Source organism: Kryptolebias marmoratus, linkage group LG16 (genome assembly GCF_001649575.2).
Source record: "Kryptolebias marmoratus isolate JLee-2015 linkage group LG16, ASM164957v2, whole genome shotgun sequence".
NCBI classification, from domain to species: domain Eukaryota; kingdom Metazoa; phylum Chordata; class Actinopteri; order Cyprinodontiformes; family Rivulidae; genus Kryptolebias; species Kryptolebias marmoratus.
Window position 1 is genome coordinate 10,412,380 of NC_051445.1, and position 21,190 is coordinate 10,433,569.

The 21,190-nt window shown below is 40.4% G+C and overlaps 1 protein-coding gene across 1 annotated transcript; it reads right to left on the reverse strand.

The window, feature by feature from the left end:
- Positions 1-751: 751 nt before the first annotated feature.
- Positions 752-16,523, reverse strand: cacng7b (calcium channel, voltage-dependent, gamma subunit 7b). The gene is made up of 6 exons (XM_017415251.3): positions 16,312-16,523; positions 10,080-10,275; positions 9,719-9,805; positions 8,132-8,272; positions 4,087-4,232; positions 752-2,471 (listed from the first exon to the last, which is right to left on the reverse strand). Exons 2-6 carry the CDS (start codon positions 10,273-10,275, stop codon positions 2,016-2,018), a joined length of 1,026 nt encoding a protein of 341 aa, XP_017270740.1. The 5' UTR covers positions 16,312-16,523; the 3' UTR covers positions 752-2,015.
- Positions 16,524-21,190: the final 4,667 nt, after the last annotated feature.

Consider the following 21,190-nt stretch of genomic DNA (forward strand, 5'->3'; position numbering starts at 1 on the left):
CTGAAACAAAAAGTGCAAATTAAACAAATACTTTAATTAAATGAGTTTTACAGATGCAGCAGCAGCTGTAGAGCTTTAAAGGGATAGTTCACATTGTTTGAAGTGGGGTTCTGTAAAAAACATTATGAACATTTAATATCTAACCTGTTGTAGATGGCTCTTTGAACAAACTCTTTTTATAGAAATAGAGTTTATCTCTGATTGAAGTAATGAGCTAATGGCTAGTCTGAGCAGAGTCAAGACTAAAGTAGATTGCTGCCATTTTAAAACAACAATAGAAGTTCATAAATCTTTACACTACTGTTGGGTATAAAATGCAAGATGTTTAAAAGATGTTTGCCTAAACAACTATTTTATATATATATATAAAACTTTATTCAAGACAACAAATAGTCCATGCCATATTTAAAATAATAAAGTAATAAAATGAAATGGAACAAATCAGCAAGTTAAAAAAACAAACAAGCAAGAATTCCAATATTTGAAAAAGCTAGAAGTGTATCTAAAATCACAATTTATTACAGAAGTCATAGCTCTTATCATAGAGTTGCTTGAACCATCCAAACGGCGCATAAATTTATACATAAAATTTCTCTGCAAAGCATGAAAAGTTGGAATGTTATTCATGACAAACATCTGACTTGCAGATGTCCATCGTGGAAGTCTAAGGANAATATATATATATATATATATATATATATATATATATATATATATATATATATATATATATGTTTTTTTTTAAGTGACAGCCATCCTTTTTGATCAGGAATCTGTTCAGACCAGCTGTCAGCTCACCAGTCAACAACCTACAACAGGTAAGACTGTAAGACTGTCACTGTTCATTACATTTCTAAGGAACCCCACTTCAAAAGATCCGAACCGTGGCTTTAAAGCGTATCTGTTGTGTATTTTAACACCTCTGATATTTCTTTAGTTCACCTGTATGAACACAAGCTTCAGTCACCAGGTCAATCAAGAGGAAAAACAACAACAGCAAAAACAGAGTAAAAAGTAGAGAACCAGAGCCAGAACTGCTCGACGGCGGCCAGTAGAGGGCATCAGAACCCTGTAAAACCCGGGGGTCGGCTCCTTCTTTAACCCAGAGGCTGTTATTGGTTGTGTTGCTTGATCCGGAGTAGAAACAGCAACTCGTAATGTTCTGGACGTGATTTTCTTCAAAGCTTCCCTCTCAGTTTACAACAGAAGTCCTCATCTGAAGTTATGTACAAGAAGACAGAAACTAGTATCATAAACAAATATGTAAAACAATAACTTCTTATCATGATATTTTTAAGTTATCTCTGTATTTGTTTTTACAAACCTGAACAACATTCATATACTTCGTAGGTCATTTAACAGTTATTCTATTGGTAACTAATACTTTTAATTAGTAAGATCGATCATCACTTTGCGAGTTATGGAACTAAATTGATGATGTAATGATATATTTTCTTTAATTTAACCACACCTAGTTTGGTAAAAGCATAAATAGTCCACGTGTTGGCTTCTGAATGTAAAAACTATGTGCATTCTCAGTTTTTGAGAGCAATGTTTTGCATTGTACATTTCCAAGTGCATATAAATTCCTGCAGCACTGCAGTATCTTTGTATTGTACCGCAGCCTCCTGCCAGCCCCCCCGCTTCACTCTCCCTCTCTTTATCTGCTCTGTCACTAAACCAAACCTGTAATGTCTTTCCAGGGAACACTTTCCCCTCTCATTTACATTCTTATTAACTTTTTTTCCCCCTGCTTTTGCTTGTTCAGGTCTTTCAGTCCAACACAGTTTCTGTAAAGTCTTTACATTTTTGTTTCCTCTGTTTCCTAAACAGCCGATCTTCTTGGTTTATGATGTCCCAAAAATACCCTTTTTTCTTCTTGTAATCTTCCCCCGCTTCCTCTGAAATGATGTGTGATCGAAGCTCAGGATTTCCTCCCATCCACATCTAAATGTACAGCACAGATGAACATAAAGAGTCAGCGTCCCCGCGCCTCCTTGTTGAGCTGCCTCCTCCTAACACGGGGAGGCGCTCATGTGCACGTGGGTGTGGTAGTGAGGGGGAGGAACTGGGGACGGAGGGACGGTCATGGGAAGGGCTTGGCCCTGAGGGTGCGAGGGGTGCGACCTGGGCAGGGTGTGCGTGGAGTGGTACCCGGCAGCCTGCGGGGGCATCTGGTAGCTGCCCACGGAGGAGGAAACGGAGGGGGGGCTGATCTGCCCGCCCACTTGGAGGCTGCTCTTCGGCGGCGCCGGCGGTGTCTGATTGAGCTGGATGGAGATGTCGCTGGAGATCTCCGAGGTGCTGCGGCCTCTCTTCGGCAGAGGCCAGGAGGACTCTGGGTGGAGGTACTGGCCGCTGTAGTCGCTGCCTTCGGACAGGCGGGGGCGGTAGATAGTGGGGTGGGGGCGGTACATCTCTTCTTCTGCGTATCTTTTCATGAACAGATAGACGGACAGCACACCGGCTCCCTGGCAAACAAAAAGAAATCAGGAAAGACAGATTTAAAGCAAACCACGTTAAAGAGAGAGTTCAAATAGTTTAAAGTTGGGGTCTAATGAAAAAAAAAAGAGTAAATAATATCTACTTTAATGTAAATACTCCTTCAGTACAAATCTGATGTGTGTAAACATGAAGCGCTGTGAAACTTCTGACACTAGGCTTGTTTTAGAACAGCAGCGATCCACTTTGGTTTTGGCCACATTCAGACTAGCTGTTAGCTCGTCACTCCGGTCAGAACTAGACTCCATTTCTCCAAACTCGAGGTTCTTCAAAGAGATATCTACGACAGGATCGATTGATTATTCAGACCCTTTTCACAGAACAGAGATCTGAACAGTCCTTTCAAGGGTGAGACTTTCAAATTTAAGAAAACCCGGTAACAAGTGGATGAGGAAATGAAACTAAAAGTGTTAAAGAACAAGCATTAAAGGGTGTATAAAGTTTAAAGACGGATCGTGTAATTAATAAATCTAGAAGCAGGAAAGAAAGACAAAGGTGTAAGCAGCAAAATGTGCTGAAAAACTTACAAAACTACATCTGTTACTTTTGTGCACATTGACTAGTTTTGCTGTTTTTTGTACCACTGGAAACAAAGCTGTCAGGTTGAAGAGCCACAATCAAGAACTGTGAAAATACGGATGTTTTAAAGTGATTTTGTTTTCATTATTAACATTTTTGTTTCTGTTTTACACCGTACCTGCCACATGAGCGAGGTTTAAGAACACGGTTGAGGTTAAAAAAACATCATAAATTCCTATAAAACAGAAATCATTTCACTGTGCTCCATCTTAATATTGTTTTCTGGATTAATGGCTGCTGAATCCCACCCTTATAGCGCCACACACAAAAAACATATAAAACACACTAACCACTAATAAGTATTTTATTTTATTTTATTTTGTTCATGACTTTTTCTGTCTTCTGTGAGGAAAAAGAGTAAAGGACTCACATGAAACTGCACCTCACGTGGATTCATAAACGAGCTTGTTTCCTCTCAAACCCCACAGTTCTGCTTCATAATCACAGACTCCTCACAATATGTCCTGATTAGTAATCATCACATCACAGACGGCAGGCAGGACCTCTGTTACTCCTGTCTGAGTAAACTCTATGTGTAGAATAAAAACGAGCATTCCGAGAAGAAATGCACATCTCTTGGCACCTTGGGTGCCAAAGTTTTAAACAAAGGTCTCATGCAATATGTTAGTGTTCGAAGTTTGTGAGGAGGGCATTTCTCAGCTACTTCCACACTAAAGTTTAGCTGAATATCTTTAAAACTCACAGAGTTATAGATATTTTTGTTTGCAGAGGCTGATTAGCTGCCGGCAGCTTGACTCCAAAGGTTATTCAGGTGTCTGATGAGCGTTTCCTGTTTCGTTCATTAAAATGTATCCACTGGTTCATGAAATATTTTGCTAACAAACAGACACACACACACAGGCAGCTACCATACTGCCTGCCTTCCATGTCAGAAGGTGACAATAATGTGCCCTCAGACACCCATGCAAACTCACACTGTCTTCCTAAATTCACCTCCAAACACACACACACACACAGACACACACAGTCGCAGCTCGTACTGACCTCTTTGAGTAAGAAGGACGAGGCAGCGAAGGCGAAGGACCAGCCATAGTGGTAATTGAAGAACTGCTCGGGCTCCCTGGGCCGATTCATCACCTCGTCATTAATACTGGAGATGTAGAGCACCAGTCCCACCACCAAACTGAGGCCTGCGTGCAGCACATTAACAACGGCGGCGTCAGAAACAAACCGTCAGAAACAAGTCAGGACATTTTTACTGTGACCCTTATAGCTGGGCGGCTGAAGGGCGAGACAGAAATCACCTTCCAAAAGGCTAACAGTGATAAGGAGAGGGGAGAATCTGAAGAGGTTGCATTTTAGTGATGAAAGTCTCACTAAAATGTGACAAAAAACCATTTATATGATGTGTGTAACGCCTTGCATTTGCGTGACAGTGAGGTGCATGTGTTTGTTTGTCTTTTTTTGTTTATCTTATAAACCCCTAGGCGAATTTTATTGAAATTCTCATAAATTATAAACTGGGTCGACATCTGCATCTGATTACCTTTTGGAGTCAGCCCAACACAAGACGAGCACCACAGCCAAGGGGACCATAAGAAACACAAAACTGGATAAAATTCAGCCAGGTTTACAGACACTGAGATAGAATTTTGTGTGGTAGTAGCTGAGACTCTATCACAACACATAATCCAAGCACTGACAGATCACACAACATCTTTGTTTCAAATTGTAGCCTGTAAAGGTGATGATTGCTAACGCATCTCGCAAGATTCTTCAGTATTGCAAGGGGGGTGGGTGTTGCTGGAAATTTTCCTCGCTCCAAAGGGCAGCCCCAATCCTGGTCCTCGAGGGCCACTATCCTGCATGTGTTACTTGTTTCCCTGCTCCAACACACCTGATTCAGAGGTTAAATCACCTCTTCATGTTCTGAAGAAGCCTGTTAATCACCCATTGATTCAAATCAGGTGGGTTGGAGCAGAGAAACAAGTAAAACATGCAGGATAGTGGCCCTCCAGGACCAGGATTGGAGACCCCTGCACTAACCCAACAGATCATCAATCAGGAGACCTAAAAAGGACAGCACACTGATGCTGTCCTTTTTTGCTGCAAGAAAAATGGAGGCAATTTTCTACAACGAAATGTACGGCAATTATCAAAAAGACTCATGACTTTACTACCTAAAGACCTTCAATCAGGTACTAAAGGAAAGGTTGGAATCTTTATGTAAATTATATGTTTGAGTCTTCAGGTCTGTTTTGGTTCTGTGGAAAACTGGGTTTTTTTTAGCAGCTATTAAGATTATTTAAAAAGCTAAATTCCTCTATCAGTGATACACAGAAACATCGTCTCCAATGATGTTTACGGTGGTTTCAGCAGTCGATGTTCCCCGAGCACATTTTGTTGAGATAATACACAGACAGACTCAGGATGAAAGCAGCTGTTGAGGCTGGTAATAATGCTCTCTGTGGTCTGATGGGGCTTTCAGGTAATTCTGTCACAATGCAGCCAGACAGCCGTAAAAAGCTTTGTTGTGCCAGAGCAGATTTTTCACTACAGTCACTGTAAAGTAAAGCCAAAGAGAAAGAATAACCCTTTCACCCCAAAGTAACCCATACAACATTAAAGCCCAACTCCTTCCACAGACACAGACATGCCTCTTAACTGCTCCTGAAATGTTAAATTCATGGGAGACAACATATGGCCATCAAACTAGAATCAATATTCAAAGACAGCTGCATTCCGTAAGCACTGAGTATAAATAATCTGAGATCTGACTGTGACATTTAAACGTACCGCAGAGCAACCAGGCATTATTCCTCAAACGGCTGGTTTGAAGAGGTTTGACTGTCGACTTAAAATATGAAAATGTGGCAAATGCAGAAACCATGTTGTTGTCAATCTTAAAGGGAAAATACATCTTTATTTATGCAGAACAAGGAAAACAGAGGGAAACAGGCACATACGAGTCCTGCAAGAGCTCATAAAGACAAAAAAGGACAATTTTACATGAAGGATGAACAGATGTATTAGTTTAAAATGCATATGCAAGATGTTTCTGTATAAAAAAATGAAAGCAAGAGGGAGAGGCAAATAAAAAGAACATCAGCCTTTAAGCAAGCTTGAATATCTGCAGCTCCACGCTCTGCTTCTTCTTCTCCTGCTCTGAATCGGAAACATTCACCAGAACATAATGCCGCTGCATGCAGCCTGCAACATTCACCAGCTCTCTGCTGCAGAGGAGAGTTTTGAATGATCCACACACACCAGCACAGTCATAATGAGGAATAATACACGCTGAGTAAAGGGGTGAGATGGAAATGTGAGGGAGGGAGGGAGGGGCTGCGGGAAGGCTGAGAAATTCAACACAATGATTATCGGCCTAATATCAACACATCCCATAAACACTTCAAGCACAGGCAGTAAATATTATATAACTTCTATTACATAACGCTTTGTATTATACTTCACCCGTTGCCACCAAGTCCCTGCAAGTCAAAGCTGTCATATCAGATTGTGTTTAATGCTCCTCTTAGCTGTACATCCTCCTGAAACATGCCCAGAGGAGCAGCCATCAGAGGAAACAAGCTGCACTGTAGCAGTTTTTAACTCCACGACCTGAGCACAGGAAACAGGACCATTACAGCCATCTGCTGCTCAACAAGCTTCACTACAACGCGTCAAGTTCAAGCTGATTTACACACAGAACATGGAAAAAAACACAACCTTCAGTGACCAAAGTGCTGAGCAAAGTGGAATGTATGAAATCAGTGAATATTACACAAGCCTTAAATTCACATTGAAATAAAGAAACATCATTAAAAGATGTTAAAAATAAACAAATGCAGTAAGCCAAGGTATTTACCTCAACCATGACTTAAGTCAGTGAAAACAAACAGGTTTTAAGTACAGATTTAAAAGGATTAGTTCTCGGAGCAGCTCTCAGTTGCAAAGGTGCAATAAAAGTTTAAACCTGATCATGAATAAATAGGAAGCTGGTTTGAGGGGAGGCCAAACAAATAATGAGCTGCTGTGTTTTGTGGAGACTGCAGGCCTCAAAGCAAAGAAAGATCAACACCACTATACATAAATCAAACGAGACGTAATAAAGGCATGATTTATTGTCTCAAACTGGTCTAATGTATTATAGATTTTACCCTAACTAAGGGACTGCAATCAAAAAATTCTCATCTTGACAACTGAGCACATCTGTTCAATAACTTCAAAGTTAAAAATCAGGTGACAATAAGAATCGAATCAGCTAGTCACACTGTTGTAGCTATTTAGGAACCGAGATTGTCCAAACAACAATGGTTTCAGTTTGTTCTTAGTCAGATTTGAGAAATTTGATCCCATCTATGTTTGTAGTTCAGTAAGGTTTGATCAGAAGGACGGCCGTTCCCTGGTGCAAGCAGGTAGATCTAAGGTTCGTCAGCAAAAGGGTGAAAAGTGATGTTATGCTTTGTGAAAATGAACTTCAACAAAAACATATATAATGAGAAGCGAATGGGACCAAAAATAAAGCCTTGAGGTACTCCACAACTCTCGTTTTCCTTTCGGTGAGTCACAGCGGCTTGCTGTGCTGTGTAATGTGCAAGGCCAAGAATCTAATTTTGCAAGCTGTGACACAAAAATAGGCCAAGATTTTCAGCAACCAGCTGTTCAAAATGTGGCCACATGACTCGCTCGGGATTCTGTCACAAACTGAATTCGGTGAGACTGCGACGGAAAATTTGTCCATTTTGTTTGAATTTTCCCGCAATTTTGAGTCTCCAACAGTTGCAGCCCATTGAGACGCCGCCTTTAAGGGTTGCAACAATCAGAGATCAGAGGAATTAATTAAGAAGACAATATATGCTCATAAGACCTGGCTCAGTTTTATTCCAGTCAAAATTAAAATCAAGCAAATGTTTTAATGCTTAAGGTTCATGAAAATAATTCCTGTCACCTTTCTGATGACGGCCGGCACACCTGTCATCATCGACCTAAAACAGAACCGTAACAAAGTGTCTCCCTGTGGGACATGGAACACGCCGAGCTGCTGTAATCAATCACAGTGGGACAACAGGACATGGGTAATGGGTCTCACCTGAGAGGATGAAGAAGATGCCGGACACAAAGGCCAAGATGGTGCGCTGAGGCCGGATGTGTCCGATGTTGCTGATGACAAAGGCGGTGAAGACGAAGAGCAGCGACACCATCGGGAAGGGCGTGGCTGTGCGCACCATCTCTGTGGGAGCAAAAGGTCACAGTGTGTAAAAATAGCTTATTGGATGTGGACTTGTCCTTAGTGTGCTCGATGAACTGCTCTATTATGCTGTCAAAGCAACAAAAGCCTTTAAAGACTGTCAGAAATGTTTAATAAACCAGCTTAATAAAGATAAGAGATTTTAGTCATTATTGTTACTAATAGACTGATAGAAACTGTTGAAGTTATAACTAAATATCTAATAAATTAAATTTAAAAAGCTGAAATCGAGATAAAGAAAAGCAGGCTTCACATTTTCAGCTACATACAGTAAATACACTCACTGATGTCTATTTCAGGTTCACCTGTTAAGTAATACACACATGGTCATTCAGGAACACTAATAGCTAATCAGCCAATCACATGGCAGCAACTCATTGCCTTTAGGCACGTAGATATGGTGAAGACGACTTGCTGAAGTTCAAACTGAGCATCAGAACAGGACAGAGAGGGCATTTAAGTGGCTTTGAACATGGCATGGTTGTTGGTGTCAGACGGGCTGGTCTATGAGTTACTGGGGTTTTCATGCACAACCAGAGAATGGTCTAAAAAAGTGAAAATATCCAGTGAATAGCAAACATGTGGACTAAAAACCTTGTTGAGGAGACTGAGCAGACTGGTTGGAGATGATAGAAAGACGACAGTAGCTCAAATAATCACTCGTTACAATTAACATATGCAGAAAACCATATTTGAACACTACAGCATTGGGCTACAGCAGCAAAATATAAGAACAGGAAACTGATGCTACAATTAACACAGTCTCACTAAAACCGGACAATATAAGAGATTGGAAACATATCGCCTGGTCTGATGGGTTCACTGGACTCCAGTGGGTGTGACAGCAACCAGATCTCAGTCCAGTCCAGCACCTTTGTGATTCCCATCATGGACATGCAGCCAACAAATCTACAGCAACTGTGTGACGCTAACATGTTAATATGAACCAGAATCTCTGAGGAATGTTTCCAACACCTTATTGAATCTGAGCCACAAAGAATTAAGGCAGTTCTGAAGGCAAAAAGAGGTCCAACCCAGTACTAGCAAGCAGGACCTAATAACGTGGCTGGTGAGGGTACATTTGCATCTATCACTTCAAATCTCCTCCTGTGAGTCACTTTTTTCCACTTCTTTTGCATTTTTCATGACAAAAACTGAGTGAAGGAAGCCAAAGCCTCCTGAGACCATCCTCCACGCTCTGTGTCCCCTCCACACCTGAAGATCTTTTTTCTGTCAGCACCTTGGCCTTAGACTCTTTCCTGTCCTCATTTCCACCTCTCAGATCAAGTCCGTAATAAATAACTCAGAAGTTCTATGAAGTCGTCTTAGTTAGCGAGTTGTAAGCACATTTTCCTGTAACGTCAGCCTCGGCACCCACAGTCAGTCAGCCGAGGGTCACGCAGCAGCACATGGTGATCTTTCACTCACTTAGGATGTTGGCTGTGTTTTCAGTGGTGATCTCTATTTCAGGTTCGGTAAAGTACTCCGACGCAACACACCGTCCGTTCTCTGATCCTGCGAAGAAAAAAAGAAAAAGAGAATGCTGGTTTTGCTTTTAGGTTTAAAGCCAGTCATGCATGAAGAAGCACAGGTCTCCTCGGTCTCGCTCTCTGTTAACGATCATGTTTTGTGACAGATTTGACTCCAGAGGCCCTCTTCCTTTCCTCTCTCCACTTGCCAATCTTTCCCATCTCTTTCTGCATGTTTGGTGGCGTTTTCATATGCACACGCTGGAGATCACCTGTGTGTGTGTCAGAATGTGTGTGAAGGCACAAATATTTCCCCCTACCGGCCACAAAGCAAACTCTCCACAGGCCCGAGTGCAGAGCCATCTTCACCTCCATGCTCTGGTTCTGCTGCAGGATGATTCCCTCCACCATAATAAGCCAGTAGTCGGTGGACACGGCCACCCCCACCAGCAGCAGCCCACAGGCTCCAAACACCGTGGACAGGATGGTCAGAGCGCGGCTGCTGCATGAACTCATCTGAGGGGCAGAAGAACCGTAATTCAACATCGAAACTGAGAAAGGGAAGACAAAAACAAATTAAAGGCCTAGCATTCCTTGAAGAAACCAGAGCTTTAGACTAATATTTTATAAACGAGCATAAGCTGTTTAATTTTAATGGTTTCATTATGATTTCTTTCATCACTCATTTTTAAATGCGTCACAAATTTTGCCCCGAATTTACTTTTGTCCATTTATCACAAAAACAAACAACAACAGAATCACAACTAAAGGATCAGCAAACAGTATCTGCACACTTATGTACCCCCCCAAAAAACATAAAACTCTGATTTAAAAAGGTTTAAAAGTAAGTAAATTTGCAATCACTGACACACGCTCAGACTGCAATTCATTGGGTACTGCAGTTTTTAGATAATGGTCCACAGAAAGGGATTTTTAATGTTTTAAATATTTAAAAGCACTGTATCTTAAAATGTTAATATGTAATACTTCTATTTCATTCTGATCTTTATTTTCTGCCCAATTAAAGCATGTAATAATGATGATTTGTTATGATTATTATAGCGCTGTTTTGGAGGGTAGAAAAATAAATTAGCGGCTGGCTAAAAATCCTGTAAACAACACGTTGTTACTTTAAGCTGTTACAACCTTCTGATTGCATTGTTTCTGACAAACAGCTAACCAAATAAAAACAAATCAGAATTATTTAAATGATCTTATGTTGGAAAATGATGGAGATGTAGCGGTTTGCTCTGTGAATACGTGTTGGGGATTACTCTCAGCTACTACCACACAAAATTTTAGCTCAATATCTGTAAAATTCAATGAGTTATAGCTATTTTTCTGTTGGTTAACTGGCTGTGGTGGCCATCTTGTATCAGGTTGGCTCCAAAGATTAATTAGTCGTAGATGTGCGTCCAATGATTACTTTCTGTGAGCTATGTTTAAATTTGCCGAGTAGTTCATGAGATATTTTGGTAACATGGAGGGGAGGTGTCCCTGGAGAGGGGGAACCCTTTGCTATAATCACACATGGGGACACACAGCTCCTGGCTACCCTTCTGTCTCGCCTTGTTATCACCAAAGATGATTAAACGACACAAACGCCAACAACCAATGGCGTTAAAGGTCGGAGTGGAGCCAGTGTAACAGATGATGACTTCACCAGAGAAGTTTAGATGAGGATTTTAAAAACCCCAGTGTTGGGGGGGAACAGAAACAAGAAGGGGAGAGTGAGTCACACATGGTCATTCTGTGATTTACTTCTGCTCCACTAAGTGCTTCACTGCACAGCTGTCTGCACCAATTCATAACTTTAAGTGTGTGTGTGTGTGTTTTGCATGTGTCTGCCGCTGGCCTCTTCTTAATTTGGGCTCCTGTTCATTAGCATCAGCTTGACAAGTAATGGAGAATAAATGCACATGAGGAGCAGAGAAATTTCATAACGTTATATGGTACAACGTAGAGGATTAATACGTACGGTTTGCCTTTTACATCCTGCAGTTTGAGGGTTGAAACCTAAACTAGCTCTCCTTGCTTTTATCTTTAGATTCACTCTTTCTTATGTTTTTCATTCTCATCATCCTATTGTTCTGCCACCACCCAAAAGATGAGAAATGTTGGTTCATCTAAGCAGCCTTCGGTTATTACACTGCACTCCTCACACAGCAATAAGCAGTGAACGCTTCGGATTCGTTATCTGCCCTGGGTTTTGTCTCTCAGGCAACACAAGCGCTGCATCGCCTTATTAACAAAGGTTGTTTCAGAGGTGAGACCTGCAGACATTCTCGCTAATTGCACATGTGTTTTGTGTTAATTTACAAGTTTCCTTCCAATAAGTTATACATAAACCAGGATTTTAGGGTATTTTCAAAGAGTTTCCCAGAGTTGTACACTTGACAGTGATTTAATTTGATATAATTAGCAGCAACTTTAATTCCTGGATTCAAGATCTCTGCCTGTAATGCAGCATCTGTCAGAAGATCTACATGTTCCTCTGTACAAATGCTGTCAGTCTCAAGTGCCATTTGGCAGAAGGTGTTGGCAATAAAAGGATAATTCAGATCTTTTGAAGCTGGGTTCTGTGGAAAGGTTATGATCATTAAATATCTTACCTGTGGTAGATAGCTTCTTGAATGACCTCAGTTTGGAGACGCAGAGTTTAACTTTGACAAGATTGACAAACTAACATGTCCGTTTTATAAACTGTTCCTAATTGTTTGATTTATTTAAACAGATTTCAGTGGTTGTTTGCAAGCACAAACACCAACAGCAGCAGCTAGCTGTAGCACTTGATGTGCGACCTGGGCCGCTTCCAGTAGGAACAACAGAATATTTCTGACAGCGTAATGCAAAGCTGACAGCACTGTAAAAGTTTAAAAAATGGTGTTTACAAGAAATGCTATAAAAGAATAGAGTCATTTTAAGACGGCAGAAATACACTTTGGTTTTGGCTCTGCTCAGACTAGCCATTTGCTCATCAAATCGATCAGAAAAGCAATGATTTCTGGTCTATATAAGCTCTTTGTTTTATTAATGGTTCATAACCTTTTCAGAGAACCCCACTTCAAAAGTTCCGAACTGTCACTTTAGGTCAGAGTACCATTAAGTTATCAGACTGAGCCCAGTTGCAGCTGTGAAGCCATAGTTATAAATACATGTATTTTATATTAATATTTACTAAGTAAACAACCCCACATCTTTACCTAAACTATACTATTTAAATCTTGAGCTGTGAATTATCTGAACAGACCTTATATCAGAAAATGAGGTTGCTTTATGCAACTCTACTGCTTTAAAGTTTAAAGATAATCCTCAGTATATCAGTGCTGCTCTCAGCTGTTATTTACAGTTTTCCTGGTTTTGATAACTCTTCAGTATTGAAGATTTAGCCAGAAAATCATTGAAATACACTCCCCCAGAGTCATAAAAAATAAACTACAACATATCACATTGAACCTCAGGTATGGCTTTAATCATTTATGAGGCACCTTTGAAAGTGCCGACAACAAAAACTTACTGCATAAAAAGATCCACTTCTTTATTCTGTTCTATCTTTGTAGGACAAATCTTTGAGCCTTTGAGGAGTGGATTTATAATAGAGGCGGCCGTCCTACGGGGGAATAAAATCTCAGAGATTAAGCTCGGCCTCGCCTTATCTGGACAGCCATTGTGAAAAAAACAGAAGTCATTTGACTTTCTCTGCAGCAGCGGCGATGAATACGGTTCCTTCCTGTGAGCGACGAGCAGGAATGTAATGTAAGAGCAGAGCTAAAGGGCGAACATGAGAAAAGGCCTCTGAGATTTTACAGTTTGGTTGAGGGAAGCAGATGAAGTGAGAAGGCGTTGGTAACGAGGAGGACAGATGTTGGGGGAGAAAAAGTATGACCAACCAGTAAGAATCTCATCAAACAAACAGGCTGTGAAAAAGATTCAAAGCTGCTGAGATCAAAAGGATTTACAAAAGGCTGAATGCAAATTGGCTCGGTCATCTGAGTCAAAAAACGAAGACTTGTAGGAATTCTCAAGCTGCAAATCAATTTTCTGAAGAGCTGAGTTTTATTTTATTGTCCCCCCCTGTCGAAAGCAGTAATATTTTTGCCTCTGTCTGTAGCATTAAAAAAATATCTCATGAACCAGTGGATGGATTTTAATGAAGCTTGCAGAAGTAATCACTGGGTGTACATTGATAAATGATTAACTTCTGGAGTCAATCCAATTCAAGATGGATGCCACAGCTAATGAACATGAGCCAACATGAAAATGGCTGTAGCTATGTCAGTTTTACAGATACTGACTAAAAACCTGATGTGGTAGTAGCTGAGAGTCATTCTCGACACATACTCTGAGTGTGACATCTAACAGTAGCACATAATTTGTTTTTCCAAGGTTTGATCAAAACGGTGACAACTTTGTCATTCCCCAACATGAGATGATCTCCGTCTGAATCTCTGGTAAGAAAGGTTGCAGGCGATATACATTCCTTCAAGGAATAATAGGCCTTCTCAACTAAAAGCTGAGGTCTCAGAGGATACTGGGCTGTTAAACATGAACACTGGGAGTCAGATGTGATCAGAAGGACAGACAGACAGACAGCAGGACTCAGGATGAACAGATACATCATGCAGCATTTGGAGGAAGGGTCAGAAAAGAGTGGGACTCGTTTAAAGAGCCCATACGGCAGGAATGAGTGTTTCAGCACCACAGACAGCTTCTTCATCTCCTCACAGATCAGTGTTGACAGGAAACAGTTTCATTAATGTCTGTTTCTAACTTGTTCTGCGTCTGTTTTGCTGTCAGTTTTTCTATTTTAGTTTTTTATCAACTCGATGATGAGGCAGCTCAAAGACGGACCCTTAAAAAAAACACAGGAAAGGTTAACTTAATGTTTTTTTATCTTAAACATCTTCACTTGTTATTTTTATTGCCTGTCACTGAATATGTGCGTTTGTTAGCAAAATATCTCCTGATCCACTGGACAGATTTTCACAAAACTTTCAGAAAGTAATTATTAGATGTTTTCTGATTAACATTTGGAGGTAATCTGATTCAGGATGGCTGCCACAGCTAATTAGTCTTAGCAAACACAAAAAAACGCTATGTCAACTTTACATGTATTGAGTTAAGCTTTGTGTGGTAGTAGCTAAGACTGATCCCCAACACAGATTCTGAGCCTTAGGAGATTGTATAAGATCTTTACTTGAATCTTTAGCATTCACTGTTGGAGTCAACTCAGTCTGTTAGCATGATGTCTTAAAAACCACCAGACAGTTTATATTAAAACTCTCAGATTGTAATCAATGGAGGTACGTCTACAACTGATGAAAATTTTGAGTCAAGATGGCTGCTACAGCTAACCAACTCCAATTAACACAAAGAAAAATGGCCATAATTCTGTCAGATTTACAGCTGTTGAGCTAAAATTTGACGTGGCAGTAGTTGAGCGTCATTCTCAACACATACTCTGAGCGCTAACAGTTCGTGCAAGAGCTTGTGACATTGTATAACATCATTTTCAAGATTGAACCAAAATAGCTATAGCTGTCATGTTTCAAGAACAGATTATCTCAGTTTTCCAGAGGTATTGCAGTCTTTTAATCTGAGATTTGTGATTGTATTTGAGCAAAAGGTGGAAAACAAAATCTATTTCTGTTTAAGTCTTGTGATAGCAACCCCATTGTGAGGCTCTGAGACAGTCCACTCTGTTCATCCTCTATTCAGCCAACTGAACTGGTTCGACAGGAGCCACTAGGGCCACAAAAGCTTTAATTCTCTCTAATCTATCTCAATCTACAGACTGACACGGCCTCTGAGAAACTCCGTACAAAAGATAAAGAGGGAGTGATGGATTACAGGAGGGGATGGGGAAACATTCAAGCACAGAAAACACTGGAGGAAGACGAAGGAACTATGTTTGGAGCCAGGCTAAAGAGGTTTGAAAGAAAAGACCTTGGCCCAAAAAATGGAAGGGCCGTGAACGCGCGCGGACGGCGGGAGCGCGCAGAACTCGAAGGTGTGCAAAACTCATCAGCCTTTCAGCGTGAATCTCAGAACAGGACTGGGGATGGATGATATCACTCACGGGGAAATAAAAAGACTTCGCGGGGACCAAATATCAGGAGACAGTTGGAGTCAAACCGCAGCGGAACAGGACAGAGAATCAAACATCAAACCTGATTTCTGGGGATAATAAAGCAGCCCTGATCTGCGCAGAACCACACTCTGAGCACGCGGACCTGTGAGCTGATAAACATGGAGTGAGAAACATGTGATCGACTCAGATGGGGTTTTTTTTTTTAAAGGAGATTGGAGTTTAAACGACTTGGCAGTCAAGTCAAAATAAAAATAAAAATTGGTGATTGTTTTGTTCTCCTGTGCCCCCTGAAACGAGGTGCTGTCTTTACGCGAAGAAAAGGCGAGGACGCGTTAATAATGTTGCTCTTTTCCCAGCTGTCTCCAACACAAACACACACACACACATACACACACACACACGATTCAAATGACTCAGTCATCCTGATGATCAGAGCCAAGAAAACAGAGAGGAATACTCACGGTGCCACCAGAGTCGTGCGTCAGGAGTCAGGAAAACCTCACACCATGAGAGACAGGATCGGTGGATTTTTAGTCTCTTTTTCCTTCTCGTCCTCTGATCTGAGTGTTTACCCCTAAGCCCCCCTTCCCATCCTCCGAATCCCCCCTATTCTCCCTCTTTCTCTCGGTCTGTCCCGGCCAGGCACTGCGGTGGATCGTTCACTCAGCTTCTTTGGCTACAAAACGGGAGATACAGTGAAGGGAGAAGTGTTAGAGAGGAGGAGAGAGAGAGGGGAGGTGTGTGTGTGTGTGTGTGTGTGTGGTGGGGGTGTGTCACCACACACTCACAACACACCATATCCAATCTCAGTTACCCATTCTGAGCAGTTTCGTTTTGCTCATTCGAGCAGATTCATGTTTTTATAATTTCAGCTTTCATATCAATTTCCGGTGTGGGTTAGAGTAGATGGTTTTTTTGGGGTTCTGTTTCACATTAAAAAAGCAAAGTTTTGTGTTAATAAAGTTTGCAAGATCAAGCTTCCTGACTCATTACCTTATAAATTAAAAGCCTTTTGTTCCTGCAACAGAATTTCTTCTTTTATAGAGAAACTATAGAATTATGGAAATGCTGAGTCAGAATGTTTTGGCTGGTTTTATCCTTCAGCACATTTTTGTAATCCAGCTCATTCTGCATACATTATGTTGCATATTTTGTGTTATTTTAACCACTCATATATCAAACAGTTCAGCTCATTCAGGAGATGGAGGCTACAACTTTTGGGTTTTGTAACCTTTATGCTTTTCAAACTAACTTTATTTATAAATATTTTCACCATAGAAATGCATCAAGATCTCTTCAATTGTTGCAAAACATTGCTAAACTTAATTCAGCAGATTTCTTCTTTTTTGTCTTCTTGAACTACTTTTACTTTTTAGCTACTTTTAGCTACATTTTTGACATTTTTAGCTTTCAGCAAGCGTTTTGCTATTTTTTATAGCATTTTACTACTTTTAGCTATTATCTGGTACTCTGCTTGTTTTAGCTTTAACACCTTTAGCAAAGTCATTCAGCACTCAGAGTTAATGCTGCATTTTAGCCAAAAAAAAAGCATTTTCGCCAGTTTTTTTAAATTGTGTTTTTAATTGTTGTAAGTCAATGTCTGAAATGTATCTCTTTGATGCTGTTTCATCTGTAAAATACTTTTTTTTACATTTAAACAAACATTAAAATAACAAGAACACAAAAGCACCTACACTATAAAATAAACCGTATAAAACAAAAAAGGGTAAAACTAAAAGAGAGGAGGTGGTGTCTGAGTGTGATTAAAACTGTGGAGGGAAATAAATTTCAACTCGGAGATAAAGTGCACACAATTGGTTTCTTTATCTCTTATTTGGAATTAATGGTTTGTCTTTGAAGGTATTTGACCTTTTAACTCGCTTATATCCCATCTTTTATCATCTCTTTTATGTTCTGATGATTTTGTGTTTGGCTAGACAACCTTATTTGTTTTTAATGTGCTCTATAAATAAAGCTGATTTGATGTGATCAGCAGAAACACAGCCCATCAAATGCTGTAAATATAAATGTGGATCATTTAGGGTTTCTTTTTCCTGTAACTTAAGTGTGTCCCGTCTCCTTCTCTCGTCCTGCCCTCTCCTCCTTTGTCCCCTGTGGTCCGTGTCCCTTTATTCTATTTTTAACTGGCTGGTGGAGGAATCCTATATTTTTAGTAACGATATCAATAGTCTGCAGCACACTCTGACCTCGGGGCGTGAGCACGAGAGAGAGAGTTATAAAAGAAAAGGACGAGCATGAGAGATGGAGCAAAGATAGAAGCAGAGGAGGAGGACGAGGAGGCGGTCCTGAAGAAAAGAGATCATGTCACAGTGACAGAGTGATGTGCAGAGCTCTCCTGTGAGAGCTGAGGGGTCGCTTCATGGAAGTAGACATGGACAAAGTTAAAGAAAAAGGTTGGGAGTCAACATCAGATCAAACAGAAGGACTTTGTTTTTATTGTAGGTTGAAGTTGCAGCGGGACGGGCACGCATTTATCTCTTCTCAAAACTAGATTACAAATCAGAGAGAATGAGGAAGCATCCACTGCCAGTTTATTACATATCAAGTCTGAGTCATCCTTTATTTCTTTTCACTCATTTTCAGTTTAATAGCAGACCGTTTTCAGAGGGCTTTTTTGTTTATTAAGCCACTTAACTCTGATCTATGAATCATTAAGGCATGAAAAAAAAAAGCTCCTAAACTCCCACTGAAAGCGGTCGGGTACTGGACTGAAAATGAGGAGGAAAGCAGCCAAAGTCAAAAGAAAATCTCTGACTGAGATCACTTCAAAAGATGACAAAAGGAGTCTGGCTGCTTTAAAGTAAAGTTAATACAGTGCAAACATTTGGTGCTCAAACACAGGGGAGAATATATTCAACTTTGACTTCTAAGATTAAAAAAAAAAATGGACAAAGTTCAATTTAATTAGGATAACTGCATCCAGGCCCCCATTTAACCCTATTAACAGACAGTAAAACATCATAAAACTGATGAGGCAGAAGAAGACAACATTGAACAACCTGGTGTGTCAAACAAAGCTTCCTGCATCAACAATAATTTGACAGCAGTTTTAATAAAACATCAAATGAAACAACACGGTGAAGCTTTAAGTGCGCAGAACTGACAGAGGAGTAAAGAGAGAAGTAACGAGGAGGCTCGAAGGACGGAGAGAGAGAGAGGCGGAGAAGAAGAAGAGGGGGAGGAGAAGTTGATGAGATTTTAATGTGAAGGTCAACTTGTTATAACTCAGATCTCTACAGGGATATCAGTCCCGTCTTGGTGCTGGAGGGGCTGGAGACGGCAGTGGGCGGGGCGGTTCGGATGGAGAGGGATGGAGGGGGGGGTTAAAGTGAGAGGCTGAGATGATTTTTGCTGCTTCGACAGCTCCAGTTGCGCAGCAAACAGAGGGGTCAGCATCTTCTCGGTGTGAGAGATTGGCCTTTTTTTTTTTTTTCCCCAGCGTGAGTATGTGTGAAAGTGAAGGAGTGACAAAGAGGCGTGTGGAGGAGACGAAGCAGGAGGCATTTCTCAGCGGCTTCACACGCTTCCACAGAAAAAGAGACACGTCACCATGCTGCTTTCATGACTTTTATCACTTGGTTTTATTTTGATGCTATTTTGCCAGCGCATAAAAACAAAACCCAAACTAACAGACACAGAAGTTCTCCATCATTTATTGTTGATCGTACATTCCTACTGTGTTGAAAGGCTGTGAGACTCCATGTTTGACTTCAGCTCAAGCTGCGTTAAATCAACTTTTTCAAACTTAAAGGGGAAACATCTCTTCGAAGGTGCTTTAACTTAAACAGGACCATGAAGCTCGATGAAATCATGTAAAGAAATAAAACCCTTTTCTGTGTTTTTCAGACTGAATAAAGGTGGTGGGATGTTGCAGCCACCTGCTCCATTCAGACAACTATAAATGACAGCCATGCTAGGATTTTTTTTTTTCCACGTATTGAACAGTCCCATTGAGCCTCACTTCTAATTACTCCTAATCAATGCTGTGAGCGCATCGCTGCACTGTCAAAAACGTTCTTTTATTCACCATTAAATAATTCACTTCATGTACTTTTACAAGCTAAAGTTTTAGAGGAAACAAAAATCAGATCAAGGTACTGTTCTTTAATTTTTGCAAAATTAGAAAAAAGAAGTTGTTTTTTTTCAGCAGAGAAACAGAGAAAAAGTAATAATGACAGAAAAATGAACGGGTTTCTGCTGAAATGAAATTTTGACCAGACTGATGAGCTAACGGCTAGTCCGACCAAGACCAACCCTGACTGCTGTCGTCTTAAATCTCCAATCTCTAGACTTTCCTAGCAGTTTATGTGAACGTTATTATTAGAAACCCTTACATCTCCATCACTATCACGGTACCGGATTATTTATATCAAATTCTATGTTTTTTTTGCAATTGCAAATAGAAGCAGCAGCTAGCTGTAGCACTTCCTGTGCAGCCTGCGGCACCTTTTGCAGGAATATCATAATATTTATCATAATGTGAAACTGATGGTGGAGTAAAGATTTAGAAAACAGCATTCACATAAACTTAGGGAGTAAAATCTTCTTTTAGGTGCATCCCAGCCATGAAAGATGACGTTTGTCCCAGTGGAGTTGCCGTAGTTACCTGTAGTAGAAACATGTTGCAGTAAAGATGAGTTTTCACATCTTTCCTGTTTTTTGCAGAATTCTGAAAAAAAACTGTATATGTCTGCAACTAATACTTGAAGTTATCACGATCATCTTCTGTAATGACTTTGAAACGTTTGATTTGTGTATAAATTCCCAGTGATAAACAAAATGCTAACTGAGTTAGCTTTTCTGCAGCGTTTTCAATGAAAAAGTTAGCATCTATGCTAACTGTTGGTCAGCGGCCTGTGAATAATGGGGTTTTTTGATATATGTTATTGTTATTAGGCATGAATATATCCAAATCAGTGTTTAATTTGTAAATTAGTCCATATTTATTTAACTTTTAATATAATTAAAATGCACTGATAATCTTTTTTTTATTCAAATCGCAGACCTCTAATTGTAACGAATCAAATCCCAGGTTGCCTAAACATTTCTACGCCTACATGAACTGCTGGGGAATTTTAAGATTGGAGTTTTTTTAAGATGGCCGCAATACCTTTTAGTCTTGGTCTCGCTCAGACTTGTTGCCAATCTGGTCAAAAGAACTATCTACAGCAGGCGAGATAGTAGTTGTTTATGACCTTTCGACAGAACACCCGCTTGTAAAAAATATGAACTATCCCTTTAACGTGAGGACCTCCTTCCAGTGACGACAGAACCAAAGAGGGAGAACTTGAGCCGGAGGGGGTGGGGGTTTGGGTGGGG

Bases quoted from the DNA above. Each gene is read 5' to 3' on its own strand.
- cacng7b (XM_017415251.3), bottom strand. From the start codon at position 10,275: ATGAGTTCATGCAGCAGCCGCGCTCTGACCATCCTGTCCACGGTGTTT. The intron at 9,806-10,079 runs GTAGGGGGAAAT...TTTTCTTCGCAG, and splicing joins GAGAGTTTGCTTTGTGGCCG to GATCAGAGAACGGACGGTGT. The intron at 4,233-8,131 runs GTGAGACCCATT...TGCTGCACGCAG, and splicing joins CATCTTCTTCATCCTCTCAG to GCCTCAGTTTGGTGGTGGGA.